The following is a 26,994-nucleotide window of genomic DNA, read 5'->3' as shown; positions in this document are numbered from 1 at the left end:
GGAAGTTGAACGATGTATGAAGGCAGGGAGGTGGTCGCTAATGGTGTAGGGAATAGTACCAGAGTAAGTTATTTTGTTTGGATGGGTGACTAGGATCCAGTCTAAAATAGATCCTGGGGGAATTGTTTTGTTGGGTCGAATGGTGGACAAGATTAGTTGAGTGAAGTCATAGAGCTTGATGGAAAGGGTGGGAGAGGGATTATTGAACTTGTTCCAGTCGAGATTTAAGTCCCCTTAGAATATAAGTTTCATAAATAATTTCAAATGAGGCCCAAAGGAGGATATCTTCGAAGGTAGAGATGTTAGCTGTGATGCAGATATTTTTGTGCTTGTTCATTTTTAGTAGACCAACTGTTAGTTTGGTATTGTTGAATTGTGGGATAGAAATTTGGAGGGGAATTAAGGTAAGAAGATTAGAGTAGATAAGGGCAGTACCACCAGCTTTTTTATTTAGTCGATCAGTTCTGAGGCACTGAAATCCTTTAGGCAAGATTTCAGAGTCAGAGATATGGGGTTTGAGCCAGGTTTCTTAGATGGCTATGATGTCAGGTTGGTTATGAGTTAGCCATGCTTGAAAGTGGTGAAATTATTGTTGAGACTTTGAGCACTGAGAGTGAAGAATTTTAATGTATTGTGGGGAGAGGAGGGGGAAAAAGATGAAGGGCGGGAGTTATTAGTAAGGGGTCTTGGCCCAGGGTTGGGAGGGATATCCCCAGCAAATAAAAGGTTGCTGAAGGAAGGAGTTTTTAACCATTTGGGTTTATTTTGTATAAGTTTAGGAGGAAATAACATTAGTTTAGAGGTAAGTATTTTGGCTTTAGAGGTGATAATCTTAGGATAGAATAGATGCAAGGGGTGGGAATGAATAAGGGAAGAGGAGATGTGCTAGTAATGAGAGAAAGAATATGGGAGAAAACTAGTGAATGTGTCAGTTTGAGATGAAGGTCGGGAAGGTGGAACATAGGAGGAGTATGAGCTGGCGTAGCATAGGGGAATTAGGAATACAAGGAGGCAGCAGGGGGCATAGAGGGTGTGGAGAATTAAGAGGAGTATCATGGAACACAGGTAGTTTAATGTATATAGTTTGAGGGGATGAAGCAGGCGAGAGATAAGAGGGGATGGCGACAGAGAAGTAATTTATTTGAAATTAAAATTAAAAAGAACCAGGGTAGGGGAGTTTAAAAAGGTAGGAGTAGAAGAGAGTGTGAATGTGATTATATAGGAGGAAGAGATGAGGAGTTATAAAGAGGGAAAAGGTTTAATTGGGTAGTTAGGTAGGGAGTGTAGGGGTGGGGTGTAAATTGGAGGAGATTCTATTGGGTAGTTTAGAGTAGTGGGAGGAGAAAGGGTGGAATAAATGTAGAGGTGCGGGGGCAGGTGTAATTTGGGGGCAGGGTAGGGGAGCAGACTGAGCCCGGAGGGCAAACGGAGCGGGTAGAGCCAAGGAGGAGGAGAAAAGTGTATCAATGAAGGTGAGAAGAGGTCTGAGGTAAGGAGACTACAGTAGAGGCACTCAGAATGTTTCACAAGTGCTAGGGGCTATACAGGGCAGAGAAGGTGTAAAAGAGTGATTGACTAAATCAGGTTCTTAGAACACGGCAGAGGTAGGTTAGCATACATAGGGGTGAAGAACAAAGCAAGGAAATGCTGCCACCTAGTGGCCAGACTGGGTAATTACGAAGGTAGGCCTCAGACACAGGGGAAAAGACCAGGAAAGTAGAGAGGCAGGATTAAAACTAGGGTAGACTGCTAGTTTTTGCTCACCAGGTTGCTGTACTAACGGACAATTTTAATTTACAGTTTGTTTATAACAGGGTACATACACTCAAAATTATTTCCTGGGGAGTCACGGATGTTATAGAAGCACAGCAGGAGTTCTTAAACACTGTCCATTCAAGGGCGGGAAGCCAAGGATTCCAAGCAGAGAACTGGGAGGCACCTGGGGAGGAGGTGATTCAGCCGGGATTCACTGTAAGGAAAAGGAATACAAAGAGCAGTTTTAAACCTAGAAAGCAACACTACAGTAACAAAAGAAAGGGAGGGGGAGAAAAAAGGAATAATTACATCAGTAGAAGTGAGCTATCCCAAAGAGAAGGTGGGTAGAAAGGAGAGAGCAGGAGGGAACGTATCAATGCAAACAATTTAACCAAGGAAATGCAGCACATTTCTAGACATTATACTATGGATTATGCAGTACAGTTGCAGCCTATAGCACATTAGGAACAATCAGTAGACAACGTCTAGGTACAGTATAGTTTAGCACAGCATAGACTAGTATGTGGACAAAAACCTATCCACTAAAAACAAAGTACAGTAAGCCTAAGGCATCAAAAGCTTAGTGTAGAACATATACGGAGCAGGCATCTGTAGGTCGCAATGAAAAAAATGAACATGTAGACAGTAATAATGGCCTGAAAAAAACACTCTAAAATACCTCTGAGTAAGCCTATGGCATCAGTAGCAAAGTACATACATTTTATAGAGCAGTCAGGTATATTTCATAATAAAAACAGATTTGCGAACATTAACAATGGTCAGGAAAACCACTCTCTGTTACCTGCAGCTCACCAACATTGTCTAGGTACAAAATGTCTACACACAAACACTTAAGTAGTGCTGGTTAGGGTAACTAATGTTTAAAACTGTTGCAGATGTTTTATCAGCACCTTAGCAGCTAAGGCAGGGCACATAAGCTGAATAGCAGTTGCGGATGTTATATCTGCAACTTAGTGGCTAAGGAAGGGCACATAGGCTGCACAGCTAATTCAAGAATCGGGACTATGTGGCATTAATAGGGGAGGACTTAGACAGAAGTGTTTCAGGGAAGAATCAGTGGTTGTAGCCGCATCCAGCATACAACGCTGGTAATGTTAAAGCTGACAGACGCAGCAGCTGAAAGCCATGTTTAGTTCGAGGAGCCATTACATGGTAACAGGGTAAGACAGCTGATAGGCAGAGTCCAGTACAGGAGGCCGATTACACAGCTTCTAATTGCAATATCAGAAAAGTAACATGCAGAACCAGTAAGGTTCTGGCATAGACATGGGGCTAAATTGAATTTCAAGAGGGGGACACTAGCAGAGATGCGGACTACAAAGTTAAACAAATGATTAGGCTGATTCCGGGTTAAGAAACCGTTACGTGGCTTCAGTTAGAAATATTAGAAAATCAAACATACAACTACATACAGCATTACATGTGGGGCTGAATGAAGTTCAAGTGGGGGAAACCAGCAGAGATGCCATTTCTGGGTTAAACAGCTTATAAGGCAAAGTCCAGGTTAGGAAGCCATTAGGCGGCTTCAGTTAGTAATATCAGGAAATTAAACATACAGCACCATTATGGTTCTGGCATTAACTTGAGACTGAAGTGATGTTCAAGTAGGAGAAATCTAGCAGTGATGCTGCATAAATGTACAGAATACATGGGAGCAAGTCCGGGCACATTAACCAGGTACAAACGCTCTCATAAGCGGCATGTAGAACCCGTAGGGCTCTCAGATTGGCAACAGATGGAGGGGGGATTCACTGAACAGTTCAAAAGTAGAACAGAAAGCTCGGTAATAGCTCAAGCAAGTATATCACTCTAGTTGTTGAGCCGGTAGGTAACCCAAAGAATACAGGCGACCTGACCCACATGCAGTTATGGAGGGGCCCCCAGCTACACCATGTATGATACAAAGAGGCAGAAAGCAAAGCAGAGAATCATAATTAAAGCTATCTGAGTATTCTGTTTCACTGAACCCACAACAAGCACAGAACACATTATATACAGTTTGTTAATTAAAGCACTCACCCTTAAGCGGAGCCAGCAGCCTACGCAGCACAGGACCGGAGGGGATAGGAGGGTATTTAAAAATGGCGCCACAGGTCTGGGGACTGTATTATAGAGTTGGGGTGGGGAAAGTGTAAGAAGAGGGGGAGGGACTGAGGCAAGAATGCGAGAGTAGAGCCAAGGTGTGAGGAGTAGAGAGGTAGGTATATGGGGGAGGATAAGTGAAAGTTAAAGGATGAGATGGAATGAGACAGGGATAGAAGTGAGCAAGCTAAGAGCCAAGCAGGAGGAAAAAAGTGTATCAGTGACAGTGAGAAGAGGTCTGAGGTAAGGAGACTACAGTAGAGGCACTCAGTATTAGAGATGAAGGAAGCAGAATGTTTCACAAGAGCTAGGAGCTATACAGAGCAGAGAAGGTGTAAAAGAGTGATTGACCAAATCATGTTCTTAGAACAGGGCGGAGTTAGGTTAAGGTAGTATAGGCATACATAGGGGTGAAGAAAGAAGCAAGGAGATGCTGTCACCCTGTGACCAGACTGGGTAATTATGAAGGTAGGCCTCGGACACAGGGCAAATGGGGAAGAGACCAGGAAGGTAGAGAAGGAGGATTAAAACTAGGGTAGACTGCTAGCTTGTGCTCACTGGGTTGTTGTACTAATGGACAATTTTAATTTACAGTTTGTTAATAACAGGGTACATACACTCAAAATTAATTCCTGGGGAGGCAATGATATTATAGAAGCACAGCAGGAGTTCTTAAACGCTGTCCGTTCAAGGGCGGGAAACCAGGGATTCCAAGCAGAGAACTGGGAGGCATCTGGGGTGGAGGTGATTCAGCAGAGATACAACTCAAAATTAATTCCTGGGGAGGCAAGGATGTTATAGAAGCACAGCAGGAGTTCTTAAATGCTGTCCGTTCAAGGGCGGGAAGCCAGGGATTCCAAGCAGAGAACTGGGAGGCACCTGGGGTGGAGGTGATTCAGCAGGGATACAACTCAAAATTAATTCCTGTGGAGGCAAGAATGTTATAGAAGCACAGCAGGAGTTCTTAAACGCTGTCCATTCAAGGGTGGGAAGCCAGGGATTCCAAGCAGAGAACTGGGAGGCACCTGGAGTGGAGGTGATTCAGCAGGGATACACCTTAAGTGGAGCCAGCAGCCTACGCAGTACAGAACCAGAGGGGATAGGAGGGTATTTAAAAATTAAAAAATTATGGAACTAAATAATATTTTAAATAGGAGACAGTTTCATTTGCTAGCCATCAACATGATGGCACATGGTGGTTATGATTGAAATCTGGAGGAAAACATAAAAAAACATTACCTATATATCTGTATGCATCACTGTTTATAAGTGCAGGCCTGTAACTTTGCAGAAAAATCATAATCCTGTACTTTTCCTTGTGCTGTCTGATGAATATGAAATTCTGATAATACTGTTTTATTTTTATCCACAAAATTTGACTTGATGATAAATGTATGAATTATACTTCTAGCCAGGAGCTGAATACTTTTTTCAAACATTTTCTTACATGGAGAGGAAGTAGTAGCAGCAAGCTGAAATCCAGGATTGACACAATTAGCAGATTCATTTACAGTTTTTAACAGTTTATTCCCATTATCAACTAGAGAACCGCAAACAATGACATATACTGCTTAGCTGTTGATCGTCTCAACCTAAATGATTACACACATTCCTGCCTCTAATATCACATTTATTACTAAGCAGCATAAGAAAGACTATACATTTTCATTGTCTAAAGTCTTCAGTTTTTATTACCTGCTCCAGCTTCCAAAGGAACTTCACAGGACGTGCAGTCTCAATCTGCGACCAGTATAGGAAAGCCATTCGACATCCGTGTACCGCCAAGGAGTAGTGAGTGTAGCTGTCCTCTGTAGAGAGAAATGTGCAGTATAATTCACCGCTGTTAATTACAAAAGTTGAACTATTATTTAGAGTACTGTGTCCCTTGGAAGCATATACATTATGTATGGCATAAGGTCATACTTTATACAGGAGCTGCATAATCCAAGGACTGTCTCATGCTCTTTCCATATCTCTCTCTTTCTCTCTCACACACACCTCTCTCACACACACACACACACACACACACACACACACACACACACACACACACACACACACACACACACACACACACACACACACACTCATACAAACACACACACACACACACACACACACACACACACACACACACACACACACACACACACACACACACACACAGAAGCACATTCATAAAGAAAATGGGTGTTTATTTTGACTTATTTATGCATGTGTGTTTGTCTGTGTGTGTAATTTTACCTTTTGGTTTTTTGACTGTATTTTCACTGCAATTGTGGATTTTTGTCATGTTGTGTAATACCATCATTCTTCGATAGTATTATATAAGTGTAAATGCATTGTCTTCATATTATATTGTTGTTCATGGAGCTTTTCTCCCTGGCACTCCATTGAAAATGGGCTCTTCTTGGCCCAATGAACTATCCTGGTAAACAAACTGTAAAATAAATAAATACATAAACAGATGGAGATATACTTTACCTCTTGATAGAGAGATACATACATCAAAAGTATGTGACCAGCATGGGGATTACAGTTAATCACAGTTAGCTTTTCTATATAAAACACTCATTTTCCAGATATGTTGTATTGTATAACCACTACATCGAGGACATTGCCATTATTTGGCGAGGTGTTATGAGTGTTTTTGGATACTTCAATGAACACAGAAGAACACACATTTGAAAGTAGATTGTTTAGAAACCCTACCTTTGTAAATAATTATGTACATTTTCAAAGGAATCATCACACTTTATGAAATATAATGTCAACAGAGGCCAGTTCATTAGAATCTCAAGAATTTGCTTCAGTTTTGATAATTGTAAGGCAAACAAATGTATGCTCATGGATTTGTTCTCTGATAGAGGATGTTTTAAAAGTAAGTTGTATAATATAGCTAACAATCTAATAAATCACAGAGGTGATGGATGTGTACCCATCTCAGCTGATGGCACAGAATACTAACAGCGTTGCCCTAAGCAAAAGGAATTTAACAATAGCTCTGCTGTTCTAATGTCCATTTATAGTTTAACTGTTCGGATCATTGCACGTAATAACTGGAAAATTGTTGCTGGGAATACTGACTTGTTAAAATAATTGGAAAACATCCATATTTCACCAATAACATATATAAATGCATTAATGATTTTGGAAAGATCTGATACAATTATCAATTTATGAATAGATATTCTAAACATTCTAGGGGTATATATTCATGTAATTATTGTAGGCGATGCAGATTTTCAGAGAAAATGAATCAGTGCTGAATCTGCAACATTTAAAAACTCCTTTGGAAAGAGAAGAGATTACATTTGCAACATTACTTTTGTGGTTTTTATTCCAAGATGCAAACTGTGAGAGCTCCAATGTTTGTTAAACCATGTGGAAGCTCTCACAGTTTACAAATACAAACAGGCCATCTATAAGTCATAGCACTAATAGTTTTTGCTTCAGAACCAAATCAAACTGATTTTAATTTTAGGTGAGGTGACTAAAACTACATTGGTGATTATTGTTGAGAGTTGATAAACGTCTATGAATAAATGAAGTTACTAATATAAAATGTGATTTATAATTTTTGGCTGAACAATGACCATGTTTATTTATTCTTTATTACTCACCTCTTCATTACTCATATTTTCAGATTTTATATACAAACACTAAAGTGTTTTAAATTACTGAATATGTAATATTTTATTGTTGTACTGTGGTTTTTGTCAGACATTATATGTTTTTTTTGCCAGGTGGCTTTGAAACTATTTAAAATTACTGCAAGAATGAATGATTTTTAGTTTTGATGAAATGTTCATTGTATGCAGAATGTAAACACTAAGCATTAATATACTAGAGTTTTTTATTAGAGGTGTTTTTTGTCAGTTTGCGTTGTTTGTTATCTCCGTTCTTTAGATAGTTGGTAGAAATATGAATGGCCTTCATGTATAAGAAGGTAAGACTGAATTTGATTCATGCTACTTTGAATGTGACAGATGTTTAATTTTCAGACCAGTTCTAAAGCCATTGTAAAGTTAATCTTAATCAACTTGCTTTTACTGCTGTATAACCTGTTGCCTCATATTTAGCCTGCCATGCTACCTGCATGATTTCTTAAATAATAAAGACAGAAATGCTGCAGCTTTTGACTGTGGATTCCCAGTTAGCCATACATAAGCCAAACATATAGAATGAGGGATCTCTTCTATCATAAATTTCAATACCATTAACCACATATCTGTATGCATTCCAAATGACATAATGGCATAATGCCATGCATCTGAGCTCCTTCTATACCAGTATTATTTGCAGACCCACAGAATGTCTCCTCACTGTATTGGTAGTCTGTTCATGTACACATGTACTCAGAGCCTTTCTTCTGAAAAGAAAAGGTACTGATCTGTAGGAGGTTATAGATCAAATAGCTGAGACAGAGTGAATGAGTTTTATTAACAATTTGTTATGTCTGGGGCAAGGGCATACCTCATGCAAGGAACTTCATTGCTTGTACCTTCTGAAATAACATAACAAATTCTGAGGTCATACAACCTTGGGGTAGTTAAAAAATCTTCACTTGAGGTCAGTCACTGAGACAAGCTCATCAGGGCATTGTGGAGTTGAAGATAATGACTCAGTAAGACAAATAACATTGTATATATAGCAAAGCTGAAGATTTAGAATAAAAAAGTGCATGAGCAGTATTCTTAGTTTAAGTCTCCTAGAAGTTCCAAATTTGAATGGCCACAGATTTTTTGTTTTCATATCTTAGTGCTGAAGTATTTCATAAAGATAGGATTTCATTTGTATCTTAGCATGAGGTGAATAAAGTGCCAAATAACATTTTGCCCCATCAATGGATGTTTCAATCTCTGCTTTTGTTTAAAAGAAACTCATAAAATGCATGCTTTCCCTACACTAATGCCACCGAAGATAAACAGTAGACTTTAATTTCAGTGCATCTGTATAGGGAAGGTGTGAAGTGCATTTACAATAATACAGTAATGCACTTTGCACTATCTGTAAGGAAGTGTCACCAGGATACATGAAAGTTATCCGAGTCACAGTTTAATAAATAGTTTACACGTTTTATTAAAAAATGCCCATATTAAATAATGAATGTGAAACGAAAGCTACAAATGCATCACTGCATTTAGCTCACCTGATGCTATAACGTACCTATGAATCTTTTTTAAGCATATTTTTGCACATCATTTATGTTTGCCTAAGACAATAATAATAACAATAAGAAGAGGATGACCCATTTGTTAACCAGGTAAGCCCACTGGACACACAGTCCCATTTCAGGGGTGTCCCAGAAGCAATATCAGGTTAAGTGACTTATTCAAGGTCACACAGTAGGCAAATGAATCAGAGGGACTAAAACCCTTTTCCACAGAAAATACAGCTCACTGCCTTAACCCTCTATGGCAACTCTAGCTAAATGCACTTTTTACCTTACAAGTGAAGTAAACTGGTAGAACATATCTTGGTTTGCATTCTGTCTACTGAAAGTGTCCTGGATTAGTTGCAGGATCATTTCATAATGTTTGATTGCTGAAGTTTATACTACCTGAGCAGTTCAGCAATGTATTGTCTGCTATATCCCAGACTTGACTGAACAGGTTTTACATCAACATATATTTTGGAGCTCCACTGTCTAGCATTACTATAGTAATCCTCAGTGATTTGCCAGGAAATCAATAACTTTACAAGCGACAGACAAAAGTGTGAAAAAAAAAATCAGAGATGTTCTGCAAAATCAGGGATATCTGAAAAGTCTCTGGAGAGATGGAACCCATTTCAGTAACAGTATACTTTTAAACATTTGCCACAATTAAATAATAAAGACTAGGCTTATCTGAAACAGCAGATGGAAATCTTAAAATTCTCTTCCCATTTTGATCTAATGTACCATTCATTATAACTGTTTGAAAACAATCAGATGTCAGTTTTATAAAGCCTCCCCTTCGTACACTTGTAAGTCTGTAGGTCCAGAAATGATTTAGGCTTACTCCTTTACACAACTTGCTTCTCAGCTAGTAGAGAAAACAGAGCATGTCTCTCATCAGCCCTTTGATAACAAATTTTTGAATTTGCTACTTCTACAATAATCTTTCCAAGGGAACGTATGATAATGGGAACTTTTATCTCATGGTGTCTGCAGCCATAGGCAGGATATCCTGCGGTACTTTAGCTTTGTTTATGTTCCTTCAGAGTTTCCTGCACATAAAGTCTTCACATTTTAGATTCTTATGCTGATGAATAGTGTTTTTTATCAGGTGAACAGTACTATTTGCTAGCTAGTCACTACAAATCATACTGACTGGCTTATATAGTTAAATATGAGTGAGTTTGAGTGTGCTGCTTGTTTTAGACCATTAGCCATTATCAAAACAGTGGCTCTTTATACTCCTTAGCAAAGGATTTGATTAATTTCTTTTTGTAAGTATTTAGGTTTGTTTGTGTCTTTCGGCTTTTCCCGATTAGGGGCCGCCACAGCGGAACTCCAGTCCGCTAATGATTGGTAGTGGATTTTTACATACCGGGTTACCAGCCCTGACACACATCCTTCAACAAAGGCACGCCCCATTCACGTATGCCTCCACACAGAAGATGCTCTAGCTGAGAATCAAACGGGACAACGTCTTGCTATGAGGTGACAACGCTACCGCAGCACCACCACCGCAGTCAATATTTCCTGATATTTTGTAGGAGAGAGTTCCAGGTTATATTATGTTTATTTATTTAGTTATGCATTTGTCTGTTTAATAAATGTGTAAATATACTTACTCAGGCACAACCCTTCTGGGGCGTGGCACAAGTTGTCCCTAACTTAATTATAAAGGACTGATATATAAAATGACATGAAATAAGCAAACAAATTGAAGCCACTGTTTGCAAGTTATTTGATAAGATGTCTGGCATTTTAAAAAATATATGTATTTCATTGTTTTACTGCAGTAGCTTTTCACATTCTTTTCATTTGTCATGTGATGTACTGACAGTTTTTTGATTAAATGATCTATCTGTTTGAATTTAACTGAATTACACTTCCTGACCTTTCCCTGATTATGGAACTGCTGCTGCGAGAAGAATAGCCCAATACATTTAAAGCAGTTAGTATACTTTCTAGAACAATCTAATATCACTAGTACAGCATATAATGTTTATGTATTATTATTAAGTTATCTTGACATTGTGTTCTTTATTTCAGGAACAGAATGTACTTTTTTTCTTGATAGATGGATGACAGGTTACATATTAGATGAAAACAGAATCTAGTAATTGTATGCTGTTCAGTCCGAGATGTGATTCATCTGTCATTATTTAGCAACTGCAAAATTTGCACACATAAAACATTTGTCCTTCCTAGTATATTAGCACAAGACATATCTGTTTCATGTGTCAGGGCTCATTCAAATGTGTAACCTGTGATATATACAAGCCTAAGGCCATCAATTAGCCTGACAAGCCTTTCTTTGCAAACACTGCATATCCTTTACTGGGAGAAAAACTATCAAGTTAGGGGTATGTGCAAGATTCCCTTCAGGAAATAGCACAGCATCCCTCTGCTGCCCTGCTACCCAGTTCAGTAGTATTTATGTTATAAACATGATCTGTCAAAAAGGGATGGGGGGAGCCAATATCATGTGCAATCAGAGATGAAGTCTTCGTGAATGTGATAATAGCAACCCACGTTTGATTACAAACGTTGATGCATGAGGGACAGTGTGGTAAAAAATAAGGAAATGAGTAGCTCTTGCAAGGCCCCTTGTCTCAGTGGGAAGGGGGGGGGGGTTATTTCTTCTTCATCTTAATAATAGCATTCTATAGAGGCTGGGGACTCTTGACATGGGAGTAATGGCAGATCATCTGTGATGGATAGAGGTCATTTGGATCTTTCTGCACATGGTTCTTATCAATGCAATTTTATACTGTGCAAAGGGATTAAAAACACCCAGCCATCATTTTGGTGGTGTAATGGGATGTTTCGGTGACAGTTTCATCATGGGTAGAATGACTCAACTGATGGGGACTTTATAAGGCAACTAATAAAATAAAAAACACTTCTCTATTCTTACTGCTGAAAGCTAATTTCCTAGTCGCAAAACAGAGGATTAACTATGTCATGAGAATATTATGTGCTCTCAAAGGGTGGCCTTCATTCTCACTGACTACTTAGTCTCTCTTTCACTCATTTACAAACTCTTAGTTTGACCATATATATTGATTTTATTCATAATCAGTGGCTTCATTGATGGGATGTTCCTGTTAGGTGCATTCATATACGACTTTATAAATTGCTTCCACATGTTTCTGTTGAATCTAGCCTTACCTGACACTTTAAATGCAGCATATATTCCGCTTAAGAAAGAATCTGAAGTATTTTTCTAGCAAATAATAGCCCAAACTGATTTTGAATACCAGCCTCTCCAATGACAATGTAGAACTGCTGTATTAAGATAATATGTAATTTCTATCTGATGGTTATATAAGTTATTGTCCAGTCTAACTCACTGACCTTCACTTTTCCTCTCATTCTCAATTTATGTTGTCATGGTGATCTAATTTCTCCCAGATTAACATCTGTATTCTCTAACAAATAGCTATAGGATTGCACCGACAGTTTTAAGTTCTCTTGCTTTTCATCAAACCATAAGTCATGGAAATTGCTACATTTCAAACTTCCTTGGTACCCCAACATCAGGCTATCCAAGAAATGAGCAGGGAATCTGAATGGCAATATTGTGTTTTCCCACAATGTAATAGTTCATAGAGAATTTTGTCTAATTGGTTATATAAAACACAATACCTCCTAAAGGCATTATTTGATAAAAAGTGCCAGTTTTCAAAAGGTAATGTGTTTTAGAATATGTCAACAATGGTCCAATGCCCTGCTTTCTGGTTTACCTCTTGTATTACAGCCTGAGGTGTTACAACAAAATGGGGATGTTTAGCCTTTTTCTCCTTCATTGAACACTTAGTGCCCCCAAAGAGGACTGCATTTATCTTTGGAAGCATGTTTTTGCAAAGAGAGTAGCTCAGACTAGAATTTGTTCTACAAAATAAGTTGGAGTTGTGGAGTCAAAGGTTATACAGTTTAAATAAGTTGTCTTGGGAATATGTTGTACACCCTGCACATTACCTGTAAAGCACTAATCATAATCAGTCAGGTTCATCTAGAAACCCCCTCTGAAGGCTCTAAAGGACTGTTCTATCAGTATCGAGAGCAGGTATAATTATGTTGTTTATAAAAGTGGCCTTGCCTCAGTCACAAGTTACAGAACTTACAAGCTAGTATTTCTTTCTTAGTCGTCCTTTCTTGTGAAATTGAACTTAAACATGAACAGGGAAAATGAGTGGCAGACTCTGTTTGTTTTCGAAAGGGTCTGAATGGGTGATTTCTTTCTTTTGTCACTACAAATGGGTAAAGGCAACAGAATCAATTGCTTACACAGATTAAAACTTAAATACTCAAATGCCCTTCAAGATTAAATACTTGATTGCCACAGTGTCAATTTAAGTTACTCCATGGCATTTACTTAATAACCTCTGCAGAGTTACAACAAACGCAGAAAATATTACTTCTGTATAGCTTCACCTTAGGATTCTTAGATTTTTTTTCCTGAATATTTTCTTTTCTATTCATTTTCATCTAAATATAGAAAAGTTCAGAAAAAAAATCATACAAACTGCCATTGCAATACTGAAGGATAAGTCTCTGATAAGGAAATAAGGAAACCGTGCAATGAAAAGGACTAGATCAAATCATGAGACAAATTAGCAAGGAGTTTCCATTCTTGGATTCTAAATTCTTCTGGTTGCTAAAAGAGTTTGGTAACTTAGTTTCCATTTTACTACTCATTACTGGTTTCGTTCAGCAGTAAGTAAGGAGGGACAGGCATGCTCATGCAGGGAGATGCTGGTTTGCTTGGGCATTCCCTTCAATGATCTCTGGTGGTGGTTGAAGACACTGATATATGGGGGTGTCATCCAAGGAAGAGAAAAGAGTGGGGACTTGGTTGAGCTGCTGGACAGGTCGGGGGACATGCCTTATGTTCTCATTGCATACGTACCCCAAGTGAGTGCATGGAACCTTAGAGGATAGTGGAAATGGGCTGGTCATAAATAACTAAAAACCTAATACTGAAAAGCAATGGCAAGACGCCCCCCCCCCCCCATTTATACTAATAGGTTCCACAACTGGCCCCATCTTGTACTGGTAGGAAAGGAGATAATAAAGAGAAGCTGGCAGATCCAGCAACTGATGGTTGTAGGATTATCCAGAGGAGCAAAAAATGCTCAAAAAATAATAAAAATAAATAACATCTGAGAAAATGCAATATGATTAATACAGGACTAAGTAACTAACCATTGAATTATAGCAAGTCAGGTCCTGACTCATTGGAAATTAGCTGTAGGTTTCACTCTACATAAAAATGAGACAGATTCTTCTAACATCTCTATGTTTTCTTGTGACTCCCCATTAGACAAAGTAATTTAAGCCTAAAATATTGTTTTTGTATTCTTCCAATTAACATCCATAGCTCCTTATGGTATCCAGATATTTTTTGGGCCTGTCTTCTTTAACAAAGTTAGTCATCAATCAATAAAAGGCAGCATTAGAAAGTTCAAGGTGTAATTAGCAAAATGATACTGGGATTGTTAATGTCAGATGTTTTGTAGTGGAGAAATTAACCAATTATTTCCCTTTATTATTCATATTTTCAGATTTGCATTCATATTTTTATAGCTGAGCGACTTACGTTATTGAGGGACATTGAGTGAAATGCCCTAGTGGGAGAAAGACATGTGGATTGTTACTGTCCAATTATACTACACTGTACTGGAGATATTGGTACTTATTTGCTAGTAATTATGAAAATATGAAATAGTCTGTATTTACTTAATATTTCTAAAGTTGGGTAATGTATAACTATTACATGACATCAAATGAAACCTTAGATGATATTGAAGAAGACTCTGATATCTGCACTCAACTTTGCACATCTTGAGAGGTATAGAAATAATCATAATTCTGCATATTTTAGTAAATAGCTTAGTAAGCATGCACATAGAAATGAACTTTTTGCTGTCATGTAAAAACTTATGTCTGGCTAACCAATTTTAAGTTGATAAAATACATGTGCTTTCTACAGTCTCCAAGATATGACAATTTGTTTGTGGAACATTAGAAAAAAATATCACTCTGAGTCTGTATACATAACAATGTGCTATAGCACTCTTATAAACACTGTGACTGTACTGATTATATTCAATGCAAGGAAGACTTTTTACTGATAACATTTCTGTTTGCACCATTGTAATAGTTTTAGTTGTTTTTAAAATATGTAAATTTCTTTGTATTATGATTTTTAAGTTTACTTCCCAGAAAATGCTTTGGAATTTAAGGATGTGTGTAGGTGACCAGAGTTGTTAATGAGTTAAAAACTAATAAATAAGCAGCTACAGGGCTACTTTGTCTTACAAGAACTAGTCAGTGATGATTAGCGTAGTTACCATAATCCCATAGTATAGATCACATGCTCATCAGATTTACTGACTCCAATGTTAGAAAATAGATGAAAGGATGGCTACTGGTACCCTATTTCTCTATATTTCTAAAGCATCTGATATGCTCACCCATTCTATAAAAGCTGGAAGGAAAAGCCCCCTCCCTCATAGGGGAAGTGTAGTGGATTCACTCCCTGCACAGAAATGCTTTTTGATGTCACACCTCCTCATAATGGATGATTATGAGTACTTAAATTACAAATATGTGTGTACTGGAGCCATCATTTACAGTGCAAGAATATATGTATGTGTGTGTGTGCGTGTGTGTGTGTGTGTGTGTGTGTGTGTGTGTGTGTGTGTGTGTGTGTGTGTGTGGGGGTGTGTGTTTGAGCTGCCATTTACATTACAAGAATGCGTATCCTGGAACTGTCTTTTATGCTACAAGAATACATGTAGTGGAATTGTCACTTACATAGACTGCGTCTACTAGAGCTGTCACTCACGTTACAAGAATGTGTGTACTGGAAATGCCATTTATATTACAAGAATGTGTGTGTACTGTAGCTGTTATTTGCATTATAGGAATGTGTTTGTACTATAGCTGTCATTTACACTACAAGAATGTATGTAGTAGAACTGGCATTTACATCTCATGAATGTGTGTTATGGAGCAGTCATTTACACTACAAGAATGTATGTACCAGAACTGTCATTTAGATTAACAGAATTTGTGTTCTGGAGATGACATTTACAGTACAAGAATGTATGCACTGTAGCTGTCATTATGTGTGCGCACTTGGGCTATTTGCTTTACAAAAATGCACGTACTAGAGCTATCATTCACATTATAAGAACGTGTTTGCACTTGAGCTATTTGCTTTACAAGAATGCACATACTAGAGCTGTCATTCACATTATAAGAATATGTTAGTATTTGGGTTTTTGCTTTACAAGAATATTTGTTCTCAAGCTGCCATTCACATGAGATAACAATGCATGTACTTGAGTTGCCTTTAACATTACAAGAATGTGTGTGGCCATTTATAGACTCTTGGGGCCAAGGTAGAGTGACATGAACTTAGTTGTATCAAACACAAATAACTGATTCGTACATTTCTGAAGGCATTCTCATCGGGACCATCCATTCTGGTGAATACTTGAGTATGTATCCAACCATGAATTTTGCTGAGCAAATCATGCATATTATCATGTGTAAACAGCCCATAGGAACTCAAGAAGAACTGTTTCAATTAAGTCATGGAAATGCTTGCAATAAGCTATCATTTTAGTGCTGTTCCCTTACTTAACTTCAGTCTCCAGGAGGTTGATAAACCATTCTCATTCACCCGTGAGTGGCCCAAAGGGGTGAATTTTTTGACATCAGTTTCCACAGAAGGCAACTGGCTATGATTGTCACAACTAAGCTTAGTCACTGAAAGAGCCTCCACTACAGAGAGCACACAAGTTTGAATATGTTCAGATTATAGCTATTTAACAGAACCAATAATGCAGTCATTGATAACTCTCAAGTATTGGCTAGCTCTCCTCTGTTGTGAGGGATGTAAAATCCAGTGACTCCTTCTTTGCCCTTGTCCAATATGTGCATAATAATGTTGGGGATACAGTTCATTGTCCTTCCTGTGAAAATACAGAATTCTCCTTCTTATATCAAATTAAACTGGACACTGAGATAATTTCCTATCTTCTCTAACACATGTATCTGCCTTGGTATAATTTAATTCATTATGACATTGCTGAAGTCCTTCAGACATTCTGTTATTCTCCTAAACAAAAAGAGACATAATTTCATCCTTCTATACTGTTTGCGCAGGTAACTATTACTACACTATGTCTCCATTAAGTAGAGTGCCTTTAATGCAGACTGCAATCATGGTTTAGTTTAATAAATTTGTTAAATTCAATAACATAGGTAAGCTGCTTAAATGTGAAAAATAGCTTTTGAAGTAGTAAAGCAAAATAATGCTTTGCTTGATCAAATTAATGCTTTTTATTTTTCATTTAAGTTTTGCTTATCTTTTCTCAGCTATGGGTGATCATTAAACCCTACAGAAAGCATAACATTTCACATATCATTAATGCAAGTTATGGCAGGTACAAATGAGTTAAATTGTCAGATAATATACTATAATATGACCTGAAATAATCACTTGATTAGGAGTGTGTACATAGCTGTTATGTGTGGAGTGATATTACAGGTATCTGGTGACTTCAAAGCAGGGGTTTCTTGCAGGAAGCATCTGAAAGTATGGCGCTAACTAGAATGGGATGAGGCTCTATTGGAGCAGTCTCACATTTCAGCCTTTTTACAGTATTAAGTAAATAGTTGGCCATTTATGACTGCTCATGCTTATTTGTGACCTTGCATGAGTAGTTTTATCTTTCGGTCCACATGCATGACCTCTACCCACTGAGCACCTTGTCTCTTTCAAGAGGTGAGTCCTAGCCTTGACGTTGTCTTCCATATCTAGAGTTACTGTATGGTCAGTCCAAGCATGGTACAGACTCAATCAGAAACTTAAGTTTAGGTGTGACAATCAAAACCTGCTGCTATGTATTCCTGAAATATGTTCTTGAAACTGATGTCAAAACATTTATCCCTTGTGTTTCAATTGCAAGGTGAAAATTGTCATCCATTTCTTGAACATGTAACATGCAGGTAATATGACGAGATAGTTATGACTGAACACCTGATTATAAACATCAGTATTACCCATGGGCTGTACCGATATGACAAGTGAGTCTGTGTAGGTAATGTGATGATTGCATTAACAAAAATTAGATCATTCAAATAAGTATTCGATTACTGTAAAAACTTGCCCAAACCGTCTGCTTAAATTTCTTCTCCAGGCTACTAAAGAGCTTAGATATCGTATATGATAAATGTGTTTATATGGCAAAAGTAGCCAAATTGCAAAATTACTCTTGTAAATGTCAAAAATAAAATAATGACATGATGATAAAGGTATTCATAAACATAATAATGGTTTGGTGATGAGGGCAAAGAAGAATAAGTTCTATTTGTATATAATAAAGATGACATCAAAACACGTTTACCAGTTAGCAAACCTAACATATGCCTGCGTACATGTACTGTTTGTAAATAACATCCTGCAAAGTTTAGCATTTGTCTGTTTACATGTTCCATTTGTATGCAGCATCTGGCAGACTTAGCATATCTCTACATTACTTATTGTCTCTTGGCTTCATGAGCAAGACTAACTCAATGTTAGTAGAACTAGTGAAATGAATGTGTACCAAATATTAACATTTAGATACTTCCTCCCACCTGTTATATAGTTTATCAGTTGGATTCACTGCACAAAGCTGTGATTCCATTTGTGACAGCTTAGCTGTGCTTAGTACTAAATAAGCAAGCAAGATCACTGAAGTAAGAGGTCATGAAGCTATAACTTGATGGGCATGCAAACAGTCCAGCTGTTGTACCTCACAGCCCAAATGGCACCCATAACTGCTGCATTGCTAAATCTATAATTATGGTGGAGAGAGTTAGTAGATGGCATATCAACTTAAATCTCATTGAGGAATTCTTTGTGTTGGCTGGTCTGTTTTTAAAAGACGGCCTCTTAGCATCATTTTATGTAGTTCTACATTGCACATGCTTATTTGCATCATAAAAGGCAGTGCATTGAACTTAGTGGGATGATAGAATGTTTTTAGTAAATAAATACTGAATGTTATAGTGTTCATAGGTGTATACCAGGCTAATGACCACTAGGGGCTGTATAAGCTTAGCCATGCAACCAAAAAGTGTTCCGCAAGTTATATGTTTTAGATATTTATATTGAGGTGATTGTTGGTTATAACACCATTTACTGACTGCCTCTGTCCTTCAGAGATGTGGGTGCCAGACCAGGGGTGAATTTTCGATTTCCCATCCAATGTTCCAAATAACACTTAAATAGGGATAGGGAGGGACTTTGTTTCAAATGGATGGGGAGTGCGATCCAGAGAAAGGGAATTCACTGAGATATGTAGCTGTCTGTCCAGCATGTCCTATTTATGTTGCAAGCAAAATTTAGGTCTTTAGATTTAGTAGTTCTGATGCTGGGGTGAAATTGGAACTGAGTTTGTCAACCAGCAGATCCACTATATCACCTGGTTCAGTGAATGTGGCACCATTAAACACCATTTCAGCACACTGCTGTGTGCTGTCTTTGAGGATTCTGACATAGCTGAAGAAGACCTTATGGTTGTCATTTGCCTGGGAGGCTATCTTGACCTTACTATTGGATTAATTGGACTTAATTAGCACTCTTAGCTGCCTATTTATTTTGATGAGAGAGTTTTTATCTTTATGGGAGTTGCACTTCCTGATTTTAGTCATGATTTGTTTCCTTTTGTTGTACAACCTGTTTAATCTGGGATGCCACCAGGATGGTTTGTTTTTGGAGTTAGCTTTGGGCTTACTTCTGTTAGGTACAGCAGCCTCTATGCAGTCACTGATATGGCTGTACAGAGTTTCTTTGAACAATTCTACATAGGCTGCTGTGTTTGTGGATTTGGAAGGGGCAATGGATTTTGAGAAACTATGGCCTAAAAAAGGTAGTTTGCCTTGGCATATATCATGACTATTACTGGGTTTACTGGTGTTATTGAGATGATTATAGTAACACCTTACCAGACAGGGCGTAACATAGGGAGTGTTGCAGCATTCTTCCATATATGTGAGTGTGAGGTCCAATATCTTGGAACCTATAGTGGGCGTATGCAGTAACTGTTTAAGGCTGCCTTTATTTATGAAGTTCAAGAATCTCTGTGCTTGTAGATTTGGGGCAATGTAGGAGTCTCAGTCTATAGAAGGATAACTAAAGTCCCCCATAAGTAAGGTGTTAGGCTGGATGTTAAGTGTCTTCAATAGGTTTAAGCATGCACTATGAGTTTCATGGGAAATAGAAGGTAACCTGTAGCTTGCTCGGATATGGTACAAGTTTTTATCCATGGTGACCTGCACATGGAGAAACCCCAGTTCATTATCCTGTTTAATCAACCTAGAAATATGCTAGTTATAGATGTATATTGAGACATCTCCACCTTTATTGCCTGTCTGTGCAGCTACTGGTCTAAAAGTGTGGAAGGCACTGAGACCTTGCTCTGGCAGGGTTCTTTTTGCAGCTTTAAACCACATCTCAGTAACTGCACAGATGTCTACATTCTGTAGGGTGAGGAGGGCTTGGAGGGAAATTAGCTTTTTGTTTAGGCTCCTAGCATTGAGCAGTAACACCTTGAGGTTCACTTGAGTTAATTTTGTTATGTCAGTAGGTTTGTTAATTTGGCATTGCCTAAAAAAGTCTCAATGGGGTAGGATAAAGTTTTAGCCAGTATGTGAAAGCCTAGTGGGGAGAGGTGCATAACCCCATTGACAAAGCAACATAGTTTGTTAACCATGTCTCCCCATCCTGACAAATACAGGATCCCCTTAGAATGACACCAGAAACTCAGCCAATTGTTAAATCAATAATTTTTGTTGGTATTGTGGCATCATTCTTGGTGAAGGCAATATGCAGCTCAATTCTAGGCTCATACCAACCAGCCTGAGACACTTAGTCAGGGAGATCTATAATGTCTCTCTCTTCATACAGTCTAGAGAGATAAGTCTCAGGTAATTTACACCTACATGAACTATGATGGAATCATACTGGTATCTGTGGGGTAATAACTTGACTGCATGAGAAATTTGGCAGATCTTGGCTACAGATAGGCAACATACCATTACCTTCTCCTTGTTCAGCTTATTTAGATGGGCATTGCTATGTCTTATAAAAGAGTCCCCCATGACTAGAGTCCTGGTAAGTGTGTTTGCTTGCCCTATGGGCTTTGTATTTGGGACTCCACTGATTGGGGCTATATGTATGTCGTTAGGTGTTATCTATATTGAGTGCTTTTGGGTTTGCTAAGGATAATCTTTGCTGATGGATGTTCTACGAGGTCTTTTATGATTAGGAAGGTTGCATTTAAGTGCCTCAACATATGTTGGTCTATGTGTGTGTGCGATCTGCTATGTGTGGGGAGTGCTGCGTGCATGTTATTGACAACCTGATGTGTATATTTACTACTTTACATGTACCACTTTATTGGCAGATCTAAAAGGAAAATGGGATTCTAGGTTTTTGGTGTCTGTACAGAGCACTGGCATGGTGTGCAGTTTCATACAAATAGGCCAAATTTATACCAGCATAGAAAATACAGAAGACTGACTATTGAGTCATCTGGCCAATAAAACAAATACACTTATAGATCCTTTTGAATGCTTCCCAACTCAGATAGACCAGGCAAACACCATTTGCCTCTAGGTGAATAATCCCAGTCCTTGTGATATAAAAGCACAGTAAAATGCTACCACAAACAAACTTAAACTTATAGAAATGCAATGACAATGGTGTACTTTAAAAATGTTATAAAAGTATGATTAATCAATAAAAGTGCTTCATTTTGCAGAAATGAGCCAAGAGCCACTAAATTGTGCAGAATGTATAAAGGCACTAAAACAAGGTAATCTGATTAATGAAACCTCTGGCCAATAAAACAACTATATGCTGGAATCTCTGGATGAAAGCAAATCATTTAGCACTCAACCCCACTAAAACTAAATTAATGATATTCACCCCTTCTAAACACAACTCTCTCAATACAAACTCATTCTCAATTACTAGTGAAAATTACACTCCCCTGGAACTAGTGACAGAGACCAAACTACTTGGAGTCCTAATTGACAACCAACTAAAATTCAACTGTCATATACAACTCAATATTAAAAAAACACATCAAAAGCTAGGGATGCTCTATAGACAAAAAAAACTACCTAACAACCACCACTAAAATCACTCTCTACTTCCTTTCTTATTCCCTCCCTTCTATATGGAGCTCCACTACTAACTAATCTACAAATCTCCTGAAAAACAACTCACCTCATGCTACAATAAAATAGCCAAGTTTGCTACCAACCAAAGGACTTACTCCCACCATTGCTCCTCTCTCCAACAACTAAAATGGCTAGAACTACCCCATCAGCTCTCCTATACACAACTATCCCTTGCTCACAAACTTATTTTCAACCCCTCCCTCTGTCCCTCGCTCTCTTCTGTGCTTAAAATGCACAAACCTGGTAGAATATTAAGGTTCAGCAACCAAAATCTGCTTGAAGTGTACAAACCAACCCGTCCACCTGGCAAATACCTTCTCTCACATGGGTTAGCTCGTCTCTGGAACTCTATACCTTCATCTATCCGTACTACCTCTAACCATCTTATGTTCAAAAAATCTCTTCATTCACTTCTACTTTCCCAGTGGGAATGCTCTTGCTCCCACCCTACTTAAATACCCATCTCCTGGACTCCTGCTGACGTTCTTGACTTCTCTCTCTCATTATCCATAATTTCCCATTTCACTGTTCATCACTAATGAATACATAAGAATACTCTGCACTCTCATATGTTGAACTCTCTTTATTAAATAACTCTAGTAGAATTTGAATTTATGTATAATTTGATATAACCTGTCATCAGTTTTCTTTTTACTTTTAAAACTTAAATTTATTCTAACTGTTTTGCTTAGCATTTGATTTTTGCCTACTGTGACTTTAATAATGTTTAAATATGCCTAATACCTACTGTAACCTACATTGTCTGGAGCTTTTCTCCCCAGGACTCCATTGAAAACGGGTTCTTTTGGCCCAATGGACTATCCTGGTAAACCAACTGCAAATAAATAAAATAAATAAATAAAATAGTGTGTTTCCCCAACCCATATAGACCAGGCTACCATGCACTAAAACTAGACAGAAAATCCTGTCCTATTAATGTAAAAATGTAGAAAAGAGCTTACTAGAGTGTAAAAATACATTATTTTATCCAATAGCTAGCTAGATACTGAATTCTGGGGTCTATATTATATTACTGAACAGGCATTACAGGGAGTGCCTCTTCATCGACCCTTAAAGAGCGAACCAGGAATTACATGAATGGCCGAATCAGCGATTTTTTTTCCTAGGGAAAAAAGTTGCTTGGCCATCAGCGTACATTTTCCCCTTTCCCCACTGTAGTACAATCTTGGAGTTGGTATATTTAGTTAGGGGGGGGTGTGGGTGGCAAAGCCACCCACATTGGGGGATGTGGTGGTGGGGGAGTGAAGCCCCCCACTTTGAGTTGTTTTTAGTGATATTTCGTTTCTGGCCGGATCAGTGATTTTTTTCCCTAGGAAAAAAATTGCTGATTCAGGCATTCAAGTAACTCCAGTTCAGTGTGGATGATGCCATATACAATAAGTCCTACTCATTGTTGCGTATTATTTCTGAGGTTGTGGACACAAGTGTAGAAAGCTTTGAAGCTGTGGTTGTTTGCCTAAGAAGCTATTATTTCTTCAAATTTAGCCTCTAAAGTATTAATTAACCATTTTAGCTGCCTATTTAGATTGGTCAGGGGGCTTTTAGTATGTAGGGGTTTGTTCCTACTATGTTTTGCTAAAATTGTTTTATTTTGTTGTATAACAGATTGATATTGTGATTCCAGTAGAGTGGCTTGTCTTTTGAATTTGTCTTATTCTTAATCCAAGTGGACACAGATCTCTCTATACAGCTATCAATATGACTGTACAGAGATTTTATAAATAGATCAGCATATGCTATTGTGTTTGCTAGGTTTGGGTGCTTGGAATTTCGCCAAGGTGTCACTTAGTTTGAACAGTACTGCCTTATGGTCAGATCTGATGACACACTAGGGGAGGAACATCACTCTCCATAACACGTTCATAGGTAAGTACTAGACTAGCTGCTCTTGGGGGCCATTTTACACCTAGCCAATTTGGCTTTCAAAGGTGAGACTCAAACCCTGTACCATTTGTCTTTGAGGTATGCACCTTAACAATTATACCAATGTCAATCCTGATTCGAAATTGATTCCAATTGATTTCAGCTCCATCCAGTTTCAAAATATGATGCAACTGCTTGCACACGTTATAATCTGCATATTACCAATGTTTCACAACTGATAATGCAATAAAAGAACTAATAAACAAGTATGACATCAAATGGTATGTGCTGGCTAGCTCTTTACTATAAGGGCTGTTGTATTATTGTATTATTTTGAAGTTATTCTATTGTACTGGAAACCTGGAAATTTATTATAATTATTGTGTGATGTACTTGAGTGTTTTTTCTCTCTTTTTCTCTCCTGGAAGTAGGTTTTGCTCTGATGAGCTTCCCTGATCAACAAAGAGAAAGAAAGAAAAAAATGAAAGAAGGAAAGAAAGAAAGAAAAAGAAAAAAGAAGGAAAGAAAGAAAGAAAGAAAAAAAAAAGAAGAAAGAATGAAAATGAAAGAAAGAAAGAAAAAGAAAAAAGAAAAAAGAAAGAAAGAAAGAAAGAATGAAAATGAAAGAAAGAAAGAAAAAGAAAAAAAGAAAGAAAGAAAGAAGGAAAGAAAGAATGAATGAAAGAAAAAAAAACAGCCAGTCAGTAACAGTTTTGTTTTGGCTATCTCTTTTGACAACTCAAAAGGTAGCTGGTTCATGCTTTCAGATCTCTACACTACAATAACCAGATCCAATTCTTAAAATTGTTAAAATGTTTCTCACATGACTTTCCTGCCACATAAGCTACTGGCTTGTATTTCATTAAATTTGAGAATCATGATTCATGTCAAAGTCCACTCAAATCAAATCCCTGAAGCAGCTTCCGAAGTGCTGAAATATAATGTGTGATAGTGTACACCAGAGTGACCATTCTTAAAGGATGTTTTAAACCAATTTTACCACAAAAGAAGAATGATATGGTTTCCTTTAATGCTGTGGTCTTTTAATCACTACACTGAGTGTAATCTGGATACTTTCCTTCATTCTCTTGAGAACTTACTGGTAATACAGAATTAGCAGCTACAGTAGAAGGTATTATGCAGACATTTAACCCAACAACATTATCTCAGTAAATTAATACATTTTGGTTATTAATATTGCAGGCCTTGAAAATAAGCACAATATAATGTGTAAAGGTGCACTAACTATATTTATTTTATTTTATTTTCCATATGTTTACTGGGTTAGTCTGACTGGACACATGGTGACTGTTTTCAGTGGAGGCCTGGGAAAAAAAGCTCCAATTACATAGTAAAAAATTATGAAAATAATAAAAAAATTATATAAACATAGCCATTTTGTACAAAGAGCATAGAATATATAAAAGGACTAAAAATCAAAGTTGTACAATTGATGCAGCATACAGTGTTTAGAATATTGAGAAACAATTAAACAAGATATTATGCAACAAATATAGAATTGCTTGAACATAAATTCAAAAAGAAGTTTCCATAGACAAACAGGGTCATAAACTAGAAATCATAACTATAAAGGTGACCTAAACACTTGGTTCATAGTACTATGCACTAAGTGAAACTACACAGTACACTTGTGATCTTGGGATGTTAAAAGTTGAAAGTCAGGAACAGGTGACATTCGTCTGGTTCTGTACAAAAACATATCCAAGTTTTGAATAGTAGATCGTTTAGTAGGGATTTGAAAGTATGTTTACTGTTTAGACATCTAATGTAAGGGGGTAGAGAGTTCCAGGCCTTAGCAACTGCATAGGAAATAAAGCGATTGGCCTAAGCTATGTAAGCAATTGGTAACAGTCAGTAGGGAAGTCTTGGAAGATCTTAGTTGATGCGCAGTATTATGGAAGGTGAGCAGACCAGAGAAGGCAGGTGCTTTATTTGGTTGGTATAGCAGTTGATGGGTCAGGAAAAGTTGATTGTATTTTAGTAGGTTAGGGAGTTCTAACTGTCCTAGTTGTCTTAGGGAGAGGCAGTGATGAGAAAGAAACTTAGCATTGGTTGCAAATTTTGACATTTTATTGTAGCAGGTAGATTTGTTTAGGTTAGTTAAAACTGGGGAAGCATATAGTAAGGTGGAGAATAAATGGGTAAGAGAGATAGTGATTTGAGATTCCTGTGTGAGGAAGCTCTTGCAGTGGTAGAGTGAACCTAGTTTTTTATGAACTTTGGCAGTTGTTAGTGCTATATGTTTGCCAAATTTTAGGTTTTGGTCAATAGTTACACCTAGTAACTTGGCTCGGGTTACTGGTGTGATAAGGGTATTGCTAGAGGATTTAATTGAGAATGGTGAGGTAGGGGTGAAAGTTTTGGATGGGTGGAAGATCATATGAGTTGGGTCTTAGATGGGTTTAGTATGAGCTGGGAGGACTTTAGACATTTTTCTATAGTAGTGAAGGCTTCCTGGGTTCTATCTTGGAGTAACTGTAGAGAGTGGGCTGAGCAAATAAGGGTGGTGTCATCAGCATAACTGTACTATATTAGTTTGTTGGGTAGCTGAGGGGAGGTTATTGGTAAAGATGGAAAATAGTAAGAGACCAAGAATGGATCCTTGCAGAACACCCTGTCCCACTGGGAGGAGAGAGGAGAGAGAGTTATGCCATTTAACAGCTTGTTGTCAGAGGGACAGATAATTTTAAACCACAGTAGAGAGGAGTTATCCAGATTGAGCTCAGAGAGAGTCGATAGTAATTTGCAGTGGAATTCCGTGTCAAATGCCTTTGACAGGTCTAGGAAGACAACAGATACTAAGTTACCAAGATTTCTTTGTT

The 26,994-nt window shown here is 37.8% G+C and overlaps 1 protein-coding gene across 3 annotated transcripts in view; it reads right to left on the bottom strand.

Annotated features, from left to right (window-relative positions):
- CLSTN3 (calsyntenin 3) overlaps window positions 1-26,994 on the bottom strand; it is a 1,069,180-nt gene that overhangs the window by 418,887 nt on the left and 623,299 nt on the right. For all 3 annotated transcript variants that reach the window (XM_044079705.1, XM_044079706.1, XM_044079707.1), the window contains exon 8: window positions 5,554-5,666. In XM_044079705.1, coding sequence (XP_043935640.1) covers window positions 5,554-5,666 — 113 coding nt within the window. The remainder of the gene's footprint in view (window positions 1-5,553; window positions 5,667-26,994) is intronic.

This window comes from Protopterus annectens, chromosome 8.part0 (genome assembly GCF_019279795.1).
Source record: "Protopterus annectens isolate FY-2018-M chromosome 8.part0, PAN1.0, whole genome shotgun sequence".
In the NCBI taxonomy this organism is placed as follows: Eukaryota; Metazoa; Chordata; order Ceratodontiformes; family Protopteridae; genus Protopterus; species Protopterus annectens.
Note: the sequence above shows the minus strand (reverse complement) of the source record. Positions and strands in the feature narration are given on the sequence as shown.